This window comes from Mesocricetus auratus, unplaced genomic scaffold, assembly GCF_017639785.1.
Source record: "Mesocricetus auratus isolate SY011 unplaced genomic scaffold, BCM_Maur_2.0 Super-Scaffold_100676, whole genome shotgun sequence".
In the NCBI taxonomy this organism is placed as follows: domain Eukaryota; kingdom Metazoa; phylum Chordata; class Mammalia; order Rodentia; family Cricetidae; genus Mesocricetus; species Mesocricetus auratus.
The window spans coordinates 124,185,525-124,202,087 of NW_024429266.1; the positions used below are offsets into that span (position 1 = coordinate 124,185,525).

Genomic DNA, 16,563 nt, shown 5'->3' on the forward strand with positions numbered 1-16,563 from the left:
CCTGTAAATATTTTGAAGCCTGAGAGCTACTGCAAATAAAGATTTGATTAAGCTATTTGAGAGTAAATAGCTAAATTCAACCGTATTATCGGTGAGGAAATTTAGGATTTCATTAATTTAATACTTTCTAGAAAAATTTTACGTTCTTGCTATGTTTTATAAAAGTTGTTATTTTGAATAAATATGATTGACTTCAAACATGATTTTCATTTCAAATAATGTATTGGTCTCACTCAGAATACTCACAAAATCTACCTTTTAGGATTAGAATTTTGAGTAAAGAGATCTACTACAGTGTAGTTTTTTTACAGAATGTGATTATTAGAATTGAATTTTTAGGATTTTTTTCACTTTTGAAATATAAAATGACCAGATATCCCATCAAATATTAAGTTGTTATGATCAATGTATATATTATTAATGGTTTTCATTTGACTATTAAAATTTATTGAGGTGTGAGGTCACTTACATTTTTGACCAAGTCCAAATATATATATTTGGATACACATACACACACACTCACAAACATATATATATGCATATATATGTTTGACTCAGTATTATCTATATGAACTATTTTAACTTATTTTCTCTCAAGAAAATTTCCCTTATATATGAAGTTTCTACTTATAGGCTAGAAAAGTAATAGCAAAATATACATTATACATGAAAATATTGCGAGAATTTCTCAGTACACTTTTCTGTGTGTTTTACAACTTCTCCTGGTTTTATTAGATTTCATTTTGGTGATTCTCCTAGGAGTGAGTGTACAAAGAGCCCTTAAATATATGAGAACAGTGTATTCTGATTTGTTCAGGAAAGGGATAAGGAGGCTTGCCTTTTATTGCACTTGTTGGCAAGCTATGTTTTTGAATGGGAAGGTTTTGTGCCATGCTGATATATTGTCTCAGTTGAATAGTTGTCAATTCAGCATTCTCGTTGGTTCCTAACAACCTGTACTGTGTTAAATCCTCCTGGCCATACTACATTGCTGCTGTCATCTTTCCTAGACAGAACATCTGATGGACTATGCATACAAACTGGCACTTGCCAGACAGAATAATGTCTTTCTTCAAATGTTCCATTTGTTAATATTCAATCAACTTAGGTATTTCTGTTTATACCTAGGAATTAGTTCACGTATATAAAGAGCGATAGAGTTTTGTTTGCTCTCAGACAATTATTTTCATATTATATTAAATAGCTGAATAGACATTGGTTAAAAATGCTAATATTAAACAGGTTACTTTCTATGTAATGCAGAGGCTTGGCTTGTCCAACATGGTTGGTCTTATAACACAGCTTTGAAAATATGTAAAATTAATATTCATCAAATATCACTATTTACCTGAATCTTTTAATTGCAATGCCCCAGAGTCTCCCATGGAGCATGCAATTGTGTAATTAAAGTAAGAATAATAAATGAAGAACTGATAAGAGGCATTGGTATCAGAAGGTTCTAAGTACATCCTGTAAAGGGAGGGAGAACACAGGAAGGAGCTACTGACTGAGAATGGGGATGGGTCAGCAGAGTTACACAGGGGCACTAAAACAGAGAAGGGTGAGCAGTGTGCCTTGGAAGTAGAGAGAAAAGCATCTTTGACAGAAATCCTATTATAATGTGTTCCCTGAGATCTTTTGAAAGTCCCAGTCAGTGAGAGAGTTGTGTTATCTTTGCCACAGTCCTGGATATGAATAGTCAGATTAACATAGAGATCACATAGCATGAAAAGGAGACTTCTGTGCTACTAAGCCTGGGAACAGATTGGGCGTATCAGGAAACTCACACTAGAGAATCAAGGCCTATCCAAGGGAATAGAGGACCCAGGCTCCTCCTAATGGGAGCAGTGACTCGGGTCTGTTGTGTTGCATCCACCTAAGATGACAGCAGACTCAGACCTCCTTTGCATATCCACCTGAAGGAATAATGATTTAGTAACCCCGTGTCATTTCCACTTGGTATAAAAAAAAGCTAAACTCAGCCAGAGTTCCTGATAATCCCATGTGTTTTCTCTTTCCCCCCTCTCCTTCCCTCCTCCTTTCTCTCTAGAAGAACTGATATAAGAACATTTTTCCTCCAGAAGCCACATTAGGACCATCTTCATGTACTCAAGTTATTATAGGAAGGGTTCGGTAGCTGCACGTCCTGCTCTTTGTGAAGGGTCATCTCCAGGTCACATGCAATATCTTACGCAATACAAACAATATATAAATACTTGCTTCATTATTCGAAGGTTGATACTTCTCAGCCACTTGCTTTACACTCTTGGATTTGAGGGTCTTTCAAGCTTATCTAACTTTTGCCAGTGAGAAAACCAAAATGGATTATTTAGGTGACAAAGACATTGAAATTAGTAGATGGAAAGTATTTAAAAATAAAGATATAAAGTGATTTTACAATGTAGTCACAGAGCATTAAGGGAAAAAGTTTCATAAATGTATTTATGAACTGGCACAGGAGCAGGAATTTTTAGACTATTGCATTAGGAACTTGCTTAAAAGCAAACCACATATATCATTAACCTTATGCACTGTAAAGTAAGAATGCAAGGAAATTATACTCTTTAGTGATGCAGAGTTAAGATGGTAATTACAATTGTAAATTTATGAGGCTGAATTAGTACATAGAAAATTTATACCAAAAGAGTGTAATTTGCAGTTCAGAATACTTAAAGAGTCAGTTCTATAAATATCAGAATTATTTCAGATTTATAATTTATTGTATGAATTTTATGTTCATAAATGGATTTTTGAATTTGGACTTAATACATCAAATTGATATTATTGTCCAATATAGTATTATTTTCTGGGAGAAAAATAGTATAAAAGATTTAGTATTTTATCCAGTTGTAAGATAAAACTAGATGAGCTGTTCATTCTCTAGGCTTAAGGAAGGACTAATGAGGAACTCAAAATTTCATGTTTTCTTACTCTTTGGTTTGGGGAAGTAGGCTGTAAAAAGCAACTAAGAACTTTTCCATGCTGTTTTGAGACACGGTCTTTCTTGCCTATCCTGGAACTTATTATGTAGTTTAAGATAGCCTAAAACTCAGCAGCAATGCTTCCTCTGCTCCGGTAACAGGCGTGAGCTACCACACCAGGCCTAAAAGACTACTCCTTAGTTACTAGGGGTATACAAGTATTCATTGGGTCTGAAAGGTCTAATTCTTCTTTTGTGAAAGCCTTAATATTACTCATGATTGTGATTTATCAAATGTGACATTAAAATGAATTCATGAAATTACAAAGTATTCAATTATCAGTGGACCTGAGAATGTGTATTATTTTCTGCAGCTTTGAAAGTTTGGGCTACCATCTTGGTATATATATTCCCATATATACCAATCAACATGCTCCTAACATATTCACTCATCAGCATTTCTTGTCATGGATAATGATGGAAAATAACACAAATACTCATTAATAGAGACCAGTCCATTATCAAATAGATAGGTACCCAGGAAATTAACTTATGAATCTATCATTTAGTACTTCATTTTATGCATATCTCCTATAGGGAGATAATAGAATGCTTATGTGAGAAAGCAAGCAATGGAGTACTACTATAGAATAGCATAAATGAGATCAAGGAAACTTCCTTTGAATGTTCCTGGAAATATACTTTTCAAGGAAAACAGGAAAGGAAAAGATAAAAATTATGTGGCATATATGAGCTTAACAAGTCACTGAACAGTACCATATACTCTTTTAAAAGCAAATTTTAGATATGTTTTCCTACACATATCTCTGGTTATGTATCTTCAGTGAGCTTTCTTTTAAGGACAAAAAGAAATCACCTCTCTGTCCTTCACATAATAGTACAGCTCTGTTTGCTAAAGCTATAACCTCAGAGTGCTAATTTGAAAGCATTCAGGCCTTGCAGTATACACTAATCAGCCTGTATGTCCAAGTAATGAACATTATTCTGTGAGACAATAGGCAAGTTTCTCTCAAAAATGCTATTAGTATAGAATATGTGCACACTGTACACATCCATGCACACACACGCACTGCATGTCTCAGTATACTTTACAAGGTAAGATCTGAATTCCTTGAGCCTAACGACTGCTCAGATTTTCCACTTCCTGATTATGTGATTTTTTTTTATAACAGCACCCACCATTCTCATTCGGAACTGCTTGCACAGATCCTTCTCTATTACGGCTTGCTGACCTGTGCCTCAGTTATTGAGTACCTTTTCTTATAGTGATTCTTGGTGCACGTTCAAATAAGGTTTCTCTTTGTGAGGAATTCCTTCAGAATCTGCCAGTATTGCTTGAGCTACCTCTTAGTTGCAGATCTGATAGATTGTTACATTTTATATACTGACATGTGGCACCCCCCCACACACACACTCACATCCTTTATGGTGGTACATAACACATTCTTGCAGTATTGATCCTGTGGTCCTATAGAACTCTTATCAACAATTTTACTCTCCTTAGGAAGGAGTGAAGTGTTCTATGCTTCTTAGACATATCACTTCCTTTCATGAATATTTACTTAATTGATTACCTGGTTTTAATATATGTGAAATAGTTTGAAATGCTTTAATCATTGAAAAGCTTAAGCAGAAATGACAGACTAAAGATTAGAAACGTAATATTTTCAGACTATAGAAATCATTCTGAAGCTTTGCGTGTAGAGTTCAGATAGTAACTGTAGTATACACAGTCTTCAAGTAAACCCTGTGCAATTTACCGGTTATCTAATTTTCTGGCTACTTTTCAGTTGAATAATGCATAAGGAGTTAAAGAAAACTCTATGTTCTACTTATTTGAAAACAGGAAAATATTGTGTCAACTTTCCATTCTTTCATTTTACATTACTAAAATACTTTATGAATGCTAATGACAAATTTTGTTATAAAATCACCAACATAAGAGTTTCATGTCAATATGTATTTCTGTTTAAGTGTTTAAACATTTGATATCTTCATTTAAAATTTCATTTCATTTTGTTATTTGCCATTCATTTCTTTTTGTTTTCTTCTTTTCAAGGCCCTGTGGAATCCTACATGCACTGGAGGTTTATTTAAACCAGTCTATATTTCAAGCTAAATTAAGTAATCATTTGACCATGAATAATTCATCTCTGATCTTTGACATGCTAAATATTGAGTGAAATAAATTTCTCTATGATTACTTCTGTTAACTATCTTGCAAAATATGTAATATAGAAATTGCTTCATTTTAAACACTGTATACTCTTACATTTATAAACAATTTCCTTAGAATATTGATGAAGATTCAATGGACTTATGTTTGCCTTTACTTACTGTGTTTTTTTTAAAAATATAATTTTTATTTAAGGATTATTTGCATATGCAAATATACTAAAATGTATTATTCCACTTGGCAGTCAATATTGTTTGATCATCCTCGTTATCCATATCATTTGTTTCTTTCATGATGAACTTTGTGTTTTTATGTCACATTTTATGTGCATTAGATAGATTGGAAATGAAGTCTTAGTTACCTCATCTTAGCAGGACTATTCACAATGATAAAATTGATTATTTGTTACCTCTTTTCATTGCATTAACACAAGGAGGTTAAACCTGATGTCTTCAAATGGATCAAATGTGTGTGGCCTTTATCTAAGCCCAGAATATAATACAGACAGAAACAAATTACACCCTTAAAAGGCAGAAAAATAAGCATTTATTGATCTCACAGCAATAGAAGTTTATTAAATGTATAGGGTATAAAAAGAGGCCTTACCCGGAACTTAACTTCAGTGGGTCCTTTTTTATTACTTTTCTAAGATATACCACTTAATAAAAGGTCGTAGTAGCCAGAAGGCTTTCTTGAGTATTATAGTTCATTGCATGGATGGTTCAGCATTGTGTTGCAGGATGTTGGTCAGTAGAAGGGCCACAGAAATCAAGAGAGAAAATTAAATCTTAATGAAAACCTTCCCTTTGTAAAGACACAATGAAATAATTATAATTTAAGTGGTAATGTATAGAAATATGCTATAAAAATTCATTAAATTATTTGCATGTTTATATAACATAAAATATGAATGACCAAATGCTGGGTGTAAACTGTGGTGTTATTAAACTATAAATATATTTATTTACACATTGTATGTACTCTTATTGACTTTATCCCTTTAAATATTCTTCTAAAATTGAACACACAAAAACATTTTTGTTTCTTCCAACGTTTTATACAGTTCATTCTCTTCTATTTTAGATATCTTACATTCGAAATCTTTATATAAAGATAAGGCAAAACTTCACCTGCTTTCATAAAGCATCTCCTCCGTTGATGTTTTTCATCCACTTGAATTGTCCATACATTTGGAAGAGGAATCCAATAAAAGACAACTTGAAGTGATAGAAAAGACAAAATTTGGGGTTAATTATGAGAGTCAATAGATAATGAAAAGCACTTTTGATTTCCTCAAATGCCATGCAGCATTCATTAGCTGTCAATAGAGATGAAAGAAACCACTTTCTTGAAAGGTGCAACTTAAGGATGTCACTTTAATAACAAAAAACTGTTTACATTGTGATCTTAATAACCTTCCTATCTCTCTGCAATCCCCACCTCTCCATTTTTCTTCCATTACTGAGTATATAACAGCATGCTCACAAATTAGTACTTTCTATTTCAAGAAGTATTTTCAGAATTTTTCATGTACTTACTACAGAGTATGAATTGTTTGTATTTCTCTTCATTTAACAGTAACATTGTTCTGCAAGTCTTACTCAATTGCACAGAATATGTATAAAATGCTTATGGGAATGTTATAGTTATTGCTATAAAATGTATAAGCACTATGAAAATAGCCATCTGCATCTTAGGATGCACACACAGTAAGGTTGATAATTATTTTCAAAAGCTGAACAATAGATGCAAGGTATGTGTCAGTGCTGCAGTCTGTATACCACAGGTTTTTATTGATTAATTAAACCATGCCTACAGATTTATTTACATAATAAATATAAAATATATCCTCTTCATTTATCCTAGAACAAGAGGAAACAGCATAGTTTGACAAACAAGCTTTTTACATTTACTTATTTTTTTCTTACAGGCTTCCATAAATAGGATTCTGTCCTATTTTAATTTTCCTCATATAGACCTTTTGTAAAAGCTACTTTTGATTTGTTCTGTTCATCTAGTAATTGTCATTACACTGTCCTATGTTGTCACTTTACAAAATGGAGTAGACAATCCCCTCTGGATATTAATGAACATATGTCAAAGTATCATGTGTTACATCTTTGCCGAGTTCTGTACAAGGCAGTGACAACCTAAATTCGTTTCAAAAACAGAATTTTAAACAAGTTTTAACTATATTGGTAAATGTCAGATATTGAGGTGTTATAGGCATGCTTTTCCTTTTAGATGTAGTTTCCTGGATTGTATCAGCAACATAATTGCTTTATTTAAAAATGTTCTCTAGTCAACTATTTAAAAATAAAGTAATAAAAAAACCAAAGGGCAAAAAATACTTTCTAAATATTACTTAAAGCATAAAAAATAAGGCAAACAGGAACAATCAAGGTAAATAATGTGTGTGTGTGTGTGTGTGTGTATTTAAAAAGGGTTATAAAAAAACTTGCAAGTTTACAAGAGAAACGACTACTATTTTGCATTTAAACAATAAATTGCAAACTTTTATTTACTAGAGAAATGTAAATGTGAAGACTGAAGCAATAGAAAAAGACAAGCCTGTATATAAGGATTTTTTCACAAAGTTGAACCGAAGAGATGGCTCAGCAGTTAAGAGCACTTATTACCCAAGTTTGGTTCCCAACACCCACATGGTATCTTGCAACCATCTATAATTCCTATTCTAAGAGATGTGACTCCTGCTTCTTACTTCTTCTGGCATCAGACACACATACACAGTTCACATAAATACAAGTAAAACACACATGCAGAAAGAAATGTTTAAAAATAAAAAAACGCATTCTGTTATAAATAATGACATTAGGTTAGAAATGTAAATGACTAGTTGTGGGTATATGTGCACTACAAATTTATTTAGGTAAAATAAGCATTGTTCAGAAAAAAGACATGAGATCTGGTGTTTCTATATTCATTAAATCACTGGACTCAATATTATATTTGTAACAGAATATGCTTTTTCTTGTGAGATATAAATTGATGCGACATGTATATATTTCATATATACCTTCATATAAATGGTATATGTAGCAAATTAATGTTACTTGTACATATATTGTTCAGTTATCCACTTTTTGTCTCTGATGTCTTATGTCTTTGTGGATTAGAATGTTAAAAGGATCTTTTATCTATTTACTTTTATTAAATTATCAGAGTTATAGAAGACACTTTCTCCCCCCCCTTGGTTTTTCAAGACAGGGCTTCTCTGTGGCTTTGGAAGCTATCCTGGAACTAGCTCTTGTAGACCAGGCTAGTCTCGAACTCACAGAGATCTGTCTGCCTCTGCCTCCAGAGTGCTGGGATTAAAGGCGTGTGCCACCACCGCCTGGCAGAAGACACTTTAAAAAGGACTTTGAATACAATAAAGTATCTTATAAGCAAGAAACCGAAGAGCTGTCTATATTTGCATTACATCTTAACAATATATTTTGTTTTTATATGTTAGCTTTTCATGTTAACTCTTCATATGTTAACTACAATTGCAAGTTTTTACAAAAATATTTTTATTTCCTAAGATCTAGCAAAAATGCCACTTGTTTGTTGTCTTTTTTGGTGGTGTTTTTGGTTGTTAATTACCTTGCATTTATTTTTTATTAATATCCTTATGCTCTGCTTTTGCTAGTCCCAATGATGTCTCCAGTCTACTTCACTGACTTTATTTTCCTCTCTCATTTCTTGATGGTTCAGAAAAAGTTTCTGTCTTGTTCATTTTCTTGAAAGATTATGTTGGACTGTCTATAATTAGTCCATTTAAAACAAATGGCATCCTGAAACTGTCAAAACCTTAAAACATACTTTAAACAGGGCAGCAACATTCACCATTGCAAAAACTAAAATTCCTAAAACCTGTCACCATTGCTGAGCTTTCTCTGATCCAGTCATCCATGTTTCCCGCCATTGCATTTGGAAAATAGTCTGGTTTGCAGATTTCTTTGTTCTGTAAAATAAACAAATTGGCAACACTCAAGTCTGTGTTCCACAGATATTTGTCTCCAGAATAAATGCTTTATTTTCTTTTGAAGTAAAAACTGTATTTTTGTGCTGACACATTCATGGTAAAGGAAGGACACTATTTCCTGACTGCCTGGAAGACCAGTGGTATGTGAATGAGAATTTACTTCTGAAGGAAGTAAATGTTGGCTGTTCAAGGGTAAACTGATGCTGCCTACTGCCCACTGAGATTTAGTGTCCCTTTAAGTCTCTAATAAAATGGGATATTCTTTCATCTCCACAAAGAGTAAGAGCCTCCATTGCTTCTCTTCTGCCTGCTGTATAAATGTCCAGAAAAGAGAATAGGTGCTACACTCCCGGTAACATTTTCTTTGACTGAGGTATCCGTTTCTTCTGCTGTATCTTCAATACCTAAGATTCTTTCCTCTATCTATTGTATTTTCTTGGTGAGGCTTCTGGTTTGAGTTCCTAAATTTTTCATTTCCAGATTTTCCTCAGTTTGGGCGTTCTTTATTGATTTTCTTTCCACTTTTGGATCTTGAAAAGTTTTTTCCATTTCCTTCCATTGTTTGTGTTTTCATAGACATTTTTTAGAGATTCATTCCCTTTCTTTTTAAGGACCTCTACCATCTTCATACAGGCTGTTTATGTCTTGTGGTTCAACCATGTTGCAATATCCTAGGATGACTATAATAGGGTTGCTGGGCTTTCATTGAGATGTATTGTCCTGGTTCCTATCAATTGTGTTTTTACACTCATTTCAAAGCATGTGGACTGTGACTGATTGTAACTATAGGCTTTACCTTTGTTGAATGGGTGGTTTTTCCCTTGTTTTTTAATGCTACCTTTGGTTGTTAGGAGAGTGTGGTGGCTGTGTATTGCTGATAGAAAATTCTTCTGGGATCCTTATAGGTATGGCCACTGTAGATTGTGGACAAAATTTGTTTCTAGGTACTAGGATTTGACACGTAGGCATGGTGATGGGCTGGGGGAGTGAGTGTCCATAGGAGGGAGGAAAGCAGGCTGTCCTACCAGGATCTGGGACAGAGCATTATGAGAGGCCGCAGTAGGTAGGCAGTCTGCTGTAGAGCTGAGGATGAGACTGGGGGAATGAATATGAAGGAGAGGAGAGAGAGTGAAGAGCTGAAGCTGGCCTTCTATCTTCTCTGACAGATTTAGATATTGGGTTCCCAGAGAATGCCTTCTGGAGCCTGGAGTTTAGGGCTGGAACAAAGCAATGAGTGGGGAGGAATGTTGGAGAAGATATGCATGATCCACTGGAGAAGAGGGCAGAGAGGATAGGGTTGTCATAGAGGTGGTCTTCTCAGAGACAAGGAAAAGAGTGAAGGATTGGATTAAGAGAGAGAAGGACTAAGTGAAGATCTCCATGTTATCTTACCTGCTTCCCTGGCCAGAGTGACCTGTGAGTTCCTAGGGTATGTCTACTGAAGTTGAATACTGAAATAAAGTGATGAGTAGGGTATCAGGTTTAGAGGGAAAGATCTTTATGATTTGCTAGAAAACATGGCATGGAGGGAGGTGAGGTTGCAGCTGGTGGTTGCTACAGAGCTAGGGATGAGACTGGAAAATTGGATTTGAAGTAAAGGGGAGAGAATTGAAAAATCTGTAGTTAACCTACCTGTTTCTCTGGCATATGCAGCCTAGAGTGTTCACAGGGAATGTCTGCTGGTATTTGAGGCTGAGGTAACAGGATGAGTGAAGAGGAAGTTTGAAGAGTGGTTAGTTGGATACTCAGGCAGAGCAGAATGGGAGGCTGAAATAGGTGGGCCATTCCGGAACTGGAGATGAGACTACATTATTAGACTTGGAGGAGACAAAGGAAAGGTAAAGCTCCACAATTAGGCTTCCTGCTCCCTTGGCTGGTATCCTGTTACAACTTTTTTAAGATAGTTGATCATACTTGACAATATTTATCTCAGAATCATTTTTGTACCTGTCAGAGTAATTCATTGTGACACTGTTGTTTCAGCAACACATTTAGTCATTTGCCTTCCTACAACTATATCATTAAACTCATTTTTCTTCTGTAAATATCCCTGTCTCTAGAGATTTTAAGTGACAACTAAAATATCTTAAAGCTGTGAACAAAAATGATTTTCCTCTTCCTAAATAATATGCTTTGTTTGATATGGAAATAGGTAATTTGCATAAGCTAAGACAAGTAATGCATCCTTTCTTCTGACTAATGTGCTTTAAATTCTTCGCCTTGTCTCATAAATCAGGTATTACCTTTCAGTCTTCATGATGTCAACATAAAATCTCCTTCAATCGCTCATTATACAAAGCATATGTTTGCTTGGTGAGAAAGTCATTTATTAATTTTAACTTCTAAACCAGGCAAGCTGCATTATTCTGCATGAACTTCAGTGTTGAACGTAGAGGGGAATTTTTTTATTCCTTACAGTTTTGTGATTCCCACTGTCAAAACTGAGTCAACTATTTTAATTTCAAATTAAGTAAGCATTACATATTAAGATTATGATTAGCACAGCTCTGAAACTATTGCTTTGGTAACTTTAGTCTCTCTGTATATATACATATATATTCACCATGTGTATGTATATGGAATTAGATGCTAATTTTTTGACTGAACATCTTAAGAATATAAAATGTATCAAGCTAGAAGATAACTTTATTCACAATTTGAGAAATTCCATTTATATAAAATGGTAAAAAAAAAATGCCGGGCGTTGGTGGCGCACGCCTTTAATCCCAGCACTCAGGAGGCAGAGGCAGGCAGATCTCTGTGAGTTCGAGGCCAGCCTGGTCTACAGAGTGAGTCCCAGGACAACAGCCTCCAAAGCTACAGAGAAACCCTGTCTCAAAAAAAAATGGTAAAAAACAATGACATTTTGAAATTTTCAGGCAAATGTATTGAACAAAAACAAAACAAAAACCATCCTGAATGAGGTAACCCAGAACCAGAAAGACAAACACAGTATGTATTCACCCATAAGTGGATATTAGATTAAAACAAAGAATAACAAGGCTACATTCCACAACCCCAGAGAAGTTATGCACAATGGGGGTCCCTAGGAAGGGAAGATAGTTCAAAACTCCTGGGTAAACTAGGAGGAGGGTAAAAGGGAGGGGATGGGGGTGGGAGCATGAGGGAATCAAGAAGACTAAAACTGAAGGAAGGATGGAGGGCACAGCAATGAAAGAGATATCTTGATAGAGGGAGACATCATGGGTTAGAGAGAAACCGGGTTCTAGAGAAATTCCCAGGAATTCACGATGATGACCCATGCTGACTCTTAGCAATAGTGGGAGGTTGTAGGAATAAGCGTGAGCCTATCTTACATTAGGGAGATGGCCATTATCTTCACACCACTTCCTCCCACCAGTGACAGCAACAGCTTCAAAAGAGGTTTTGGTTTTGTTACTCCATCTTATTCTGAGTACTGATATGTTAGATGAACCTGAGGTAGAATTATTAACTATCTGATGAAGACTAATTTCTAAGTCTGGCAGTGGTGGCACACCTTTAGTGGCAGCACTCGGGAGGCAGAGACAGGTAGATCTCTGTGAGTTCCAGTCCAACGAGGTCTACAGAGCAAGTTCCAGGATAGCCACCAAAGCTACAGAGAAACTCTGTTTCGAAAAACAAACAAAAAAAGAAGAAAAGGAAAGACTAATTTCTAAAACTCTAAATAATATTGTATAATAAAGTAAGAATACAATAGACAGCTTGATAATGTTTTGTTTACAGTATGATATTCTAGATTGATTCCTGAAGATGTTGAATAAGTTTGAGTTTCAGTTTCTCACATTGCCTCTCACACTGAGCTATTAAATTCAGATCATTTATATTTTCATCTGAGAGATTAGCTAAACTCACTGGAAACTAAAATACATTATTATTAATTGCATTATTATTAATTATATCTTCTGTTGAAAGTTGGAATAAACAAACAAACAAACAAAATAAAAAAACCCAAAGTGCCAAGATCTAATGTCACAATCTACCAAGCAAATAGCAAAATGCAGTGAAAAATGTTGCATTACTATGTCTCTAGCCATCTGATTCAGAAAGGTGGGATCTAACTCATTTTGGTGCATAGACTGTTTGCAGCTATACAGACTTAGAAGGAGTATATTGATAACTCCTCAGCATGCATACCTGTTAAATTAAAATCAGCAAGGCTTCTGTCCATAAGCCTGGTTAAACTGAATATGGAGAGATCCACTTATGACACCCTTGGGTGCTGCTGGAAGCAATATGATTGCACAGTGAAGTATCCATTTATTGTGATGCACTAAAACAGATCTAATGGGTTGCTTTGGCATGCTTCTGTTCTACATAGAAGACAACCATATGTCACATTTCTAAGTTCCACAAATATGTTCAGCATCACATATAAACTAGTGTGGCATCTCTCGGCAGCCCTGGTTTACACTTAATAATCTCTTACTGGGATCTTTGCCAGAACAGGCACTCTTGCAAACAGAGTTGATGGGAGTATTACATTAGACTTTTATTCAGGGTGTATAGACATTAAGATGATGAGAAATTTTATATCTCTTAGAAATCTTGGGTGTCTTTCAAGAATGTTGGCATTTGGCTCCTTCATACGTACTAATTCAGGCCCAAGGATTGTTGAGCAAAAAACTTTTTTTCTCTTAGTAGTCCTGGCTTTGCTTACTTTGCACAGAATAGAAGAAAATGGAAACATGCCCTTAGAACTCGACTTTCAGTCTTGTGCAGTTTTCTAAGAAAGATGATAAAAATTTATTTTTATAAAAATCACCACTCTGTACTTGGATGACTTGCTAAGGAATTACTTACAGTGTAAAAATCTTAAAGCCAGAAAGAAAAGCAATGCTGAATAAAGCTTCTATTTTGTAAAATGTAAAGTGATTTTTTAAGTAGTTTTTTTCTTTTTTTTAGAATTACCTTCCTTTCATAAAAACCTCAGGAAATACAAAGAGCATGGAAAATGCGGATTAAGTGTTTACTCTTTTAACTTTTAATATTTCTCCTGCTTGAAATTCTGTTTAAGGTTCATAATTATTGTTATAAATCCAACAAGAATGTAAGAAATGTTTTTTCATAAATGTAATTGAAGTAAAAAAACACTCCATGCTTGATTTGCTTTTGACTAGCTCTGGGAAGTAAAGCAGAATTTTATGCCCAGGTACCAAGAGAGACACAGGGGAAAGATTTCCAGCAAATATAGCTGATAATACTTTATTCTGAATGCTTCTAAGTTGTTTCAGTCTTTTTGTTACCATTGCAATTAGAAAGTTAGAGTTTCCAGGGAGACAGGTACTCTACTTCTCTGGTCATAGTTGGATAAACAAACTGGAGATTTCTGAATTTTAATTTTACTACACAGATACACATGTTCTTTTTTTCCCACATGCTACTACTGTGGATATGAAGAAACCAGTATCAAAATTGTCAGTTGGCCATAAAAAATAACATAGTTGTCAGCAGTGTGAATTGTTTATTAGTAGTGTTTTCACTACTTTTCATGGAAATAACAGGACTTGCCTTTTCCTCACGAAGCCTCCTGATGCCATTTTCCCAAAACTGTGTTCCCTTCTTGTCTCCCTTCCTACAACTCATGCTCTCTGAATCTATTATGAAGAAATGCCCATTTCCCCATGTTGTCTCTCAACAGTCTGATTTCAGTCTATTGCTGTCCTATGGCAATGTTTGTCTTAATTTCCCCAGCACTGTGGTCACAATACCTGACAGAAAAAACTGATAGAGTGAAATGCATGCTTTTTGCTCATGGATTTGGAGGATTTTCACCCATAATAACAGAACAGTTCTGCTTATAATAGCAGTCAAATATGGTGAGAACTATTTGCATCGTGGCAGACCAAGAGTAGAGTCATATGTCACAAGTAAGCCTTCAGAAGCCCTCCACTAAGGCACTACTTTCTCTAATTTGGTTTTAGTTCCTAAGTTCCACAGAATCTCAAAAAGTGCTGTGAACTGAGGAGTAAGCTTTCAAGACATGAAACCAAAGGGCACACTTCAGATTCAAACCAGGGCATTCTTCTCTTGGTTCACAAAGGCTCATGGGAGTCCCATAATGAAAAATACCTATATTCCAACATTAACACTCTGCAATGCTTTAAAATTTCCAATACTGTTTAAAGGTTCAAGTGCAGAATGACTACTGATCATGAAGGTGATCTCTGTATAATTAAAAAGATGAGCGACAGACTTTCAATATATACAAAGGCATAAAGGAAACATTCCTATTACCTAGGGAATGTTTGGAAGCATAGAAAGGGGAGATGGTGACAAAGAAAACCAAACAAAAATATTTAAAAGTTTTAAAGTCCCATTAGTTCATGGCTAGCATCCAAGACACATTATGCCATTCATTTTATAAGCTCCTGTGGGATGCCTCTATTTGGCTGTCTACACTACATAATTAAAGATTTTCTAAAATTATTCATGTTCCTGCCATCTTCGGCCTCTTGGGATTTCCCTTTCAACATGAGCTTCACCTTTACTGTTTCATTCATAGCCCTTCTGGGGGCTGTGTGTTGAGAACACAACCCTGCTAGACACTGTGTAGCTTTACAGTCTTTTCTCAAAATATCTTGTTGGAAGACTGTATAAAATCCCAACTTTGGCACTGTGTATATTTGCAGGTCCTACCACCAACTTGGACATGGACCTGTGAACCACCACTGTAGTGGTCTTAAGTGTTGACAGGATGGATATGTGACAAGACTTCCCTAAGTGGTTATGCCCAAGGATATAGCATCAAAGCTCATTCTCTCTTTATGAAAACATCTTTCAAATTAATCTATGCCTTTTCACCTCCTTGGATTCGAGTATCCCTAATTTCTGAAAGGTACTCAGGGTATATCTTTTTTTACCTTCCCATTGCAAAATGGTTGGAAACTCTAGTGACATCAAGTATTAGTCATCTATTTAATGACCACTATGTCCACAGGTTTAAAAAAGCTCATTTTCTAGTCAAGCTTTCATGTTTTGTTTTGGTTTTTTTTGTTTTTATATCTTTATGGTTTACATTTTGTTCTCAATTTGCATTGTGAACGTGGCTAAAGGCAGCCATTAATAACTATATCACAGCCTGAACGTTATGCTGTCTTGATTACTTTTGGACTCATCCTCTCAACATTTCAGGACATAGGCAAAATATCATCTGATTCTTTGTCTGGTGGATCACAAAACTCTTGTCCCATTTTCAATAAAAACTTGCTTCCCATCTGAAACCTCCCATGCCTGCCTGCTTTTCCCTGTCTTCATTACGCCTAGCATTCTAGCTTTCCAAATTAATATAGGGGTACACCATTAGTACTTTTTGTATCACTCTAGGACCTTCTGCAAACCAGTTTCAAGGGAAGAGCCACATAAACAGATGAATTAAAACAATGTATTAATATATGTTGTTTCCCATAGTGCCAATTGAACATAAGGAACAACGAACGCTGGGCAAGAGCTCTGCCA

The 16,563-nt window shown here is 35.1% G+C and overlaps 1 protein-coding gene across 4 annotated transcripts in view; it reads left to right on the forward strand.

Annotated features, from left to right (window-relative positions):
• The window catches only part of Ccser1 (coiled-coil serine rich protein 1), a 1,057,181-nt gene that overhangs the window by 546,565 nt on the left and 494,053 nt on the right, over window positions 1-16,563 (forward strand). The window contains exon 10 of one of the 4 annotated variants that reach the window (XM_013117718.3): window positions 5,001-6,084. The exons of the other annotated variants lie outside the window; for them this stretch is intronic. Within the exon in view, the coding sequence (XP_012973172.1) occupies window positions 5,001-5,060 (60 nt within the window). The 3' untranslated portion in view covers window positions 5,061-6,084. Of the gene's footprint in view, window positions 1-5,000; window positions 6,085-16,563 lie in introns of those variants that run through there. 4 annotated transcript variants of the gene reach the window in all.